Source organism: Fulmarus glacialis, unplaced genomic scaffold (genome assembly GCF_000690835.1).
Source record: "Fulmarus glacialis isolate BGI_N327 unplaced genomic scaffold, ASM69083v1 scaffold8051, whole genome shotgun sequence".
NCBI lineage: Eukaryota > Metazoa > Chordata > Aves > Procellariiformes > Procellariidae > Fulmarus > Fulmarus glacialis.
This window is the reverse complement of record NW_009192241.1, coordinates 44,904-50,913: the sequence shown is the minus strand read 5'-3', so window position 1 is coordinate 50,913 and position 6,010 is coordinate 44,904. Positions and strand designations below refer to the sequence as shown.

General features: G+C 36.4%; 1 protein-coding gene across 1 annotated transcript in view; it reads left to right on the top strand.

The window, feature by feature from the left end:
- Positions 1–25: 25 nt before the first annotated feature.
- Positions 26–6,010, top strand: part of CTR9 (CTR9, Paf1/RNA polymerase II complex component) — a 22,455-nt gene continuing 16,470 nt past the window's right edge. Inside the window, exons 1-6 of the mRNA XM_009587008.1 lie at positions 26–298; positions 2,134–2,232; positions 2,812–3,051; positions 3,599–3,716; positions 4,347–4,436; positions 5,965–6,010. The exon at positions 5,965–6,010 is cut by the window's right edge and continues 94 nt beyond it. Coding sequence (XP_009585303.1) covers positions 26–298; positions 2,134–2,232; positions 2,812–3,051; positions 3,599–3,716; positions 4,347–4,436; positions 5,965–6,010 — 866 coding nt within the window. The remainder of the gene's footprint in view (positions 299–2,133; positions 2,233–2,811; positions 3,052–3,598; positions 3,717–4,346; positions 4,437–5,964) is intronic.

Sequence of the window (6,010 nt, the reverse complement as noted above, 5' to 3'; positions counted from 1 at the left end):
GGGGAAGGAAGGGGCGCGCTATCTGATGCGTGCCGGGGCGCGGACGTTTGTCGCTTCCTCTCATAGTTTTGTCCCGGGCTCGAGGGGGAATGTCGCTCCCTTCCCTGAGCGGAATGAGTTGCTGGGGTTACAGGTGTATCGCTTTGCGGAAAGAAACCCAAACCTGCCTTCGCCGGTGACCCTCGGTGAACGGTGTCCGCCCTCTACTAGCTGTCCTTGCCTAGTGGCTTTCTTGGGGAGGAGAGTTGGTGAAGGAGAGCCGCTGGGAACAGTCAGGCAGCCTGTGCGGAGTCCTTCGGTACCATACGTCTGTGAGGAAGGGGCAGCCTCTTCTCCCACAACGTATGCTTCAAGCATATGCAGCTCTCAGGAGTGAAGACCCTGTTGGGAACAGTATCTAATATTTAGTTTGTGCTTGTGTACGGTGGCCTTGTCCAGCTAAATTCTCTCCTTAGCTCATTAGATACTGATTTTTCTGACTGCACTGATTGGTAAACAGCATGCATGTTCCTAAATCAGCATATAGACACAGGTAGGGCAGTTGGTCCAATGTGTAAAGTTATTTCAGTGTAGGTTTAGAAATTTATTTAACTTTTTTTTATTTAAAGTAGACTGTCACAAGCCAAGGTTAAAAAGATTTAAGAGAAATATTTGGAAATTTACAGGGTATTATAAGGTTTGAAGTTAAATCATTCCATAGGAGATACTAAATGAACACCTTAGCTAAATAAGGTATTGAAACATACTGCTTATAGGTGGAAAAAAGCTTTTTGTGAACATATGTGTCCATGCTCTAACAAATTTCCATACAACTGCCATTGTGTTTTTAAGTCTCACAAAGGTGAGACTTAAGGGTCTCTGTAGGTTACATGTCGGAGGGCTTTTTCCTCCATGACAGAAATTTCTGTCTGAGGTGTCAACATGAAAAGTTGATCTTGGTGCTGCTGTTGAGGTTATGGCTAGGACTACTTGGATCCTGAAGTTCTGAATTAATCACAAGGATTGCTGTAAAATAAGTTGGTGGTGGGGTTTTTTACTGCTTTTTTTTACTTCCGTATTTATTTGCTGTGTTGGTAATACCTATTTCTCGTTAATAACTGTTTTAGTTTGTAGATGAGGGCTGCCCAAATATAAAAACATTGTTATTTGTCAAACAGGAGGTACGATGCAAGACAAACTCAAACTAAAAATAACAATAGCAGCAGAAATATTTCCGCTCATGTGTTTTGCATAATCAAAACTGTAAGTCCTTATAAACCGGATTGTTCTAATCCAGTCTTTGGAGAAAGAGTCCCTGCATTGGTAGTGAGGGTACAAGCCTGGGTACAACTGCAGCTCTTCCTGGCTATAATATTAAATTGTAACATAGATGGCTAATAAAAGGCATATAAATAATAAAAGGCAGCATGACTGAGTAGCAAGTGAACTAATAGGCAGTTAAATTGTGTTCCCAAACAACCCACCTTGGGAATATCTGTTCCTTTTTCCTCGTTTTCTGTATCAGAAGAGTAGATCAACATGGCAAAATAGCCCTTGCAAAATAATGCGTGCGTGGTGGAAAGTTATTGATGTCATTTGCTCATGATGACTATGGTTGTTAATATTCAGAAATATAGTCTGTTCTTTATAATGTTTGCCACTTCAATAATTTCTTAATTTTCTTGGGCATAAAGATGACTTTACAAAATTTCAGGGCTCTGAGTTAAGTCTGAGATATTGATTCTCTGACATCTGATTACTTGGAAGATTTTTACTGTATCCTAGATCTTTGTATTACCTGTAGGAAAAGTTTTACAAATTCAGCAGCATGCAGTCAAGTTGGTTATTAGCTGAACTGTAAAAATTCTGAGCCTGAAGTCTATGGTGAAAGAAGTTGAATTAGCATCTCTGTTTATTCTCCCTGACTAGCATCCCAAACATTGGGCTGTCTTTTCTCTGATATTTGTGAGAGATCATCACTTTTGTATTGTACAGAATAAAATATATCATCACTTCTTTCTTTGTCCATAACCTTATTTAAACACAATTTTTTTGTTTGTTTTGTGCTCTGAAATGTCCAGCTTGCTTTTAGCTCAATGAGAGATAACATTGTTAATGCTTTGTGAAAAGAAAATCTGTTTTGTTTGTTTCTAGGTTATTGAGCTTGACTTCGATCAGTTACCTGAGGGTGATGAAGTTATAAGTATACTGAAACAGGAACACACTCAACTGCACATATGGATTGCCTTAGCGGTTTGTATATGTACAAGCTGTATATTTAAATATTGTATTCAGATAATCGTATAATAATTTCCACTTCCTTACTTTTATGACTAGGGATAACTGAATTCTGAACAGGAACTTGATTGGGTTATTTGGTCACTGATTCTAGGCCAGATATTTCTGATTTGACATATGCATATTAAGATTTTAACTTCATCTTTTTTCATGAAACAAAGCTGCTTGAGGCCTGCTTTCTAAGGTTTTTTTCCTCAATAGTTTTTCTGTTTTGTGCCTTTGATTATGCACTTCATAAAAAAGGAGGGGACAGTATCTGTACTATGGAAAGTATGGTAGAATGTGCAAAAAGTCAAAGAAGTTCAGAGGAAAACCAGTTGATTCTTCACTTGTAAATAGCTGCAAGACTTGTGTTTTAATGTAAAAATAGTAAGTTAGGATGATGGTAGAAAAATATTTAGCGGTATCGGAATGCCTTTGTCTGATTTATCTACATTTATCCCTAGAAGAATCTGTGTGACACCTAAAGTATCAACTTGATATGACACTTGCTTACTGGGGTAGTATTGTCTGTTAAAATTGTATGTTTTATAGCTGGAATACTACAAACAAGGAAAAACAGAAGACTTTGTGAAGCTGTTGGAAGCTGCACGCATAGATGGTAACTTGGACTATAGAGACCATGAAAAAGATCAGATGACATGTCTGGATACTCTGGCAGCATACTATGTACAGCAGGCTCGAAAGGAGAAGAACAAAGATAACAAGAAGGAGCTCATTACGCAAGCTACCTTGTTGTATACTATGGCTGACAAAATTATTATGTATGATCAGGTAAAAGCAAAATCTGTTTAAAAATCCATATTTGTAGATTATTTTTTAGCTTACTTTCAACATGTTTTCTGTGTGAATTTGAAAAGTGATTCTAAAGAAAACAAGTATTGATTCACTAAAGGTAAGTAGAAACTGCTCAGGCTTTGAAGTCTGTTAGTCTAGTACATATAAGTAAAACTGGTAAGTATCTGAAACGTGTGCGGTGCCACTAGGAATAATTATCTCTAGCTTGGGACACCTGATAGTTCTATGTCAACCAATTTTGGGGGGGTTGGAAAGGAGGGATTAGTTGTTACTCTCTTGCTTGATAATATGTGAACTTTAGATGTGGATGATAAAGACCTTGTTACTCTCTTGCTTGATAATATGTGAACTTTTGATTTTGATGATAAAAACCTTTTTTTTTTTTTTTTTTTTTTTTTGTCCTGATGTAGGAGAAATAACTTAATCATAGAAACCATTATAGCATAGCCAGTTAGTCTTTCACGTAGTCTAATCTTCATATTTTACAAAGATAAATGTAGCGGAAATTTTTTTCCTTGTCTAGAATCACTTGTTGGGAAGAGCCTGCTTTTGTCTGCTTGAAGGTGATAAGATGGACCAAGCTGATGCACAATTCCATTTTGTGCTCAACCAGTCTCCAAATAATATTCCTGCCCTTCTTGGTATGAGTTTATGGGTATTTATGTAAAAACCTGGTCTTTCCAGTTGAGTTTTGGAATGAATTACATGCTTAAGAAGAGAGTGCGTGTGTGAGTAGAGAGAAAGAATGGGATAAACAAGTGTGCACTTCTGACCAGAAACATGTGATAGAGATTATTTTAAACTTGGGAAGTATATGTAGGTGGAAAAGCTAGGAAAAAGTATAATGCTAGCTAGCATCTTCTGAGACCCATAGGCGTACATCCAGTTCAACTACTTATATTTCCCCGACGATGCCAATGAAGCTGATACTCTGTTGAAGGTGAAGATACCAATAGTGAGGAGTCAGTGGGCTGTAACACTTGTATTTTAATTTGTTCACTAATTAATCTAGTCTTAGCAAGTGTCTTTCCTCTGGACAAAGAAAGAATTAAGAATTACACGAAAATGTAAATTTTATGTGTTCCCACGTTTGTTTTCTTTCATATACTTGATGCCATCAAAGATAGAAGTTGTAGTTGTCTGAATTTTCTGTTAGTTTTTAATTGTAACTTTTGAAAATCGGCACAGCACAAATTTATCAAATAATACTTACAATTTATAACTGCTTTGTTTATATTTCTGATTTATTCATATCTGGTATGTTATAACAGGTAAAGCATGCATTTCTTTCAACAAGAAAGATTATAGAGGAGCCCTTGCTTACTACAAGAAAGCATTACGTACCAATCCAGGTTGCCCAGGTAAGACAGACAGTATTTGCTAGCGGAAGTATTTTCTGTGCTTGCAAACTAACTCAAGTCTTCCTAATTAAAAGACTTGAAGGCTTCTTTGTGATCTATATCTGTCAGAACAACTCCATCCCTCATTATAGAGGAGTTCAGGTGTTTGTTGACTTGAAGTGTTCCTTAATTGTTAGAGAAGGAAATCGTGTTTAGGAAAACACTTTTCATTTTTTCTAATTATTTCCTTTTAAAGAGCTATTAGAAACTGAGAAGTTGCATGTAAGAGAAGTTAAAATTGTATGGGGAAGGGGGGAACTGTTCAAGACTGTTGCAGAACCTATCTGTGAGCTTTTGGAATAATTAAGAAAATGATGTATTAGCATTAATAATTAAACAAGACATGAAAAGTAAAATTCTACCTATAATGCATGATGTGAGTTTTCTTGGTGTTGTATGTTTTTCTTAATGCAAAAATCTGTGAAAGCTATCAGTAACAGCTGTAAAAGCGATGCATGTGGTTTAGAGATATTAGTTCAGAGTATTTGCATTAGGATCACAAATACTCTAAAGTCTCTTGAGAGATGTGGTATACTTTGCCATAACCTATCTGAAAAAGAGTTTATTACAAAGTTGATGTGTATTCTGTAGTCTGTATTCTGTAGTCTGATACGAATCATTGCTGCAAAAGTGGATTTAGAAATGCAAGCCTTACTTCTAAACAAACATCTTTCATTCACTCCCCTTTTTCACACACACGTAGGTTTGAAATTGCTGTATATAAATGTCTTTGTATTCCTAGTTCACAGGCAGTCTGAAAGGGCAATATGATGTGAATTCTCTGTATTAGCTCATTTGTACACGATCATGGAAGTTAGAGGATGATGAACAGCATTTTGTTAGCAGTGAATCAGTTGATGATTTGAGGAGAAACGTCTAGCTAATTTGTTTATTCGTCTGTGTTTTCTGAAGGCCTGCAAGTCTCAGGTGAACTTACCCTGCCTAAGAAATTTCCAGCCCTTTCATCTGGCAATTTTTTAATGCCTTTCTCTATTATTTTGTAATACATTTCCATAAAAGTAATTTTTTATTTGTTTAGTATCAGAGTCTTTTGGAGATATAGACCAATGTTCTAGGGTGTATGAAGAAATAAAATCTTACTAATCTGTTAAAGTTAGTTTTGCTGCCAAGTGTGAGAGGCTGCCTTTAAAAACAGCAAATTGTTAGATGGCTTAGAGGTTTTAAAGAAATATTAAAAATACTGCTTTCACATTAATTGGTGTCCAGAATGTAAAAAAGTCATCAAGTTGAAATTTTAGGATTCTGAATGGTGTCATCTTGTTCTCTAGCTGAGGTTCGATTAGGTATGGGCCACTGCTTCGTGAAACTGAACAGAGAGGCTGCCTTTAAAAACAGCAAATTGTTAGATGGCTTAGAGGTTTTAAAGAAATATTAAAAATACTGCTTTCACATTAATTGGTGTCCAGAATGTAAAAAAGTCATCAAGTTGAAATTTTAGGATTCTGAATGGTGTCATCTTGTTCTCTAGCTGAGGTTCGATTAGGTATGGGCCACTGCTTCGTGAAACTGAACAA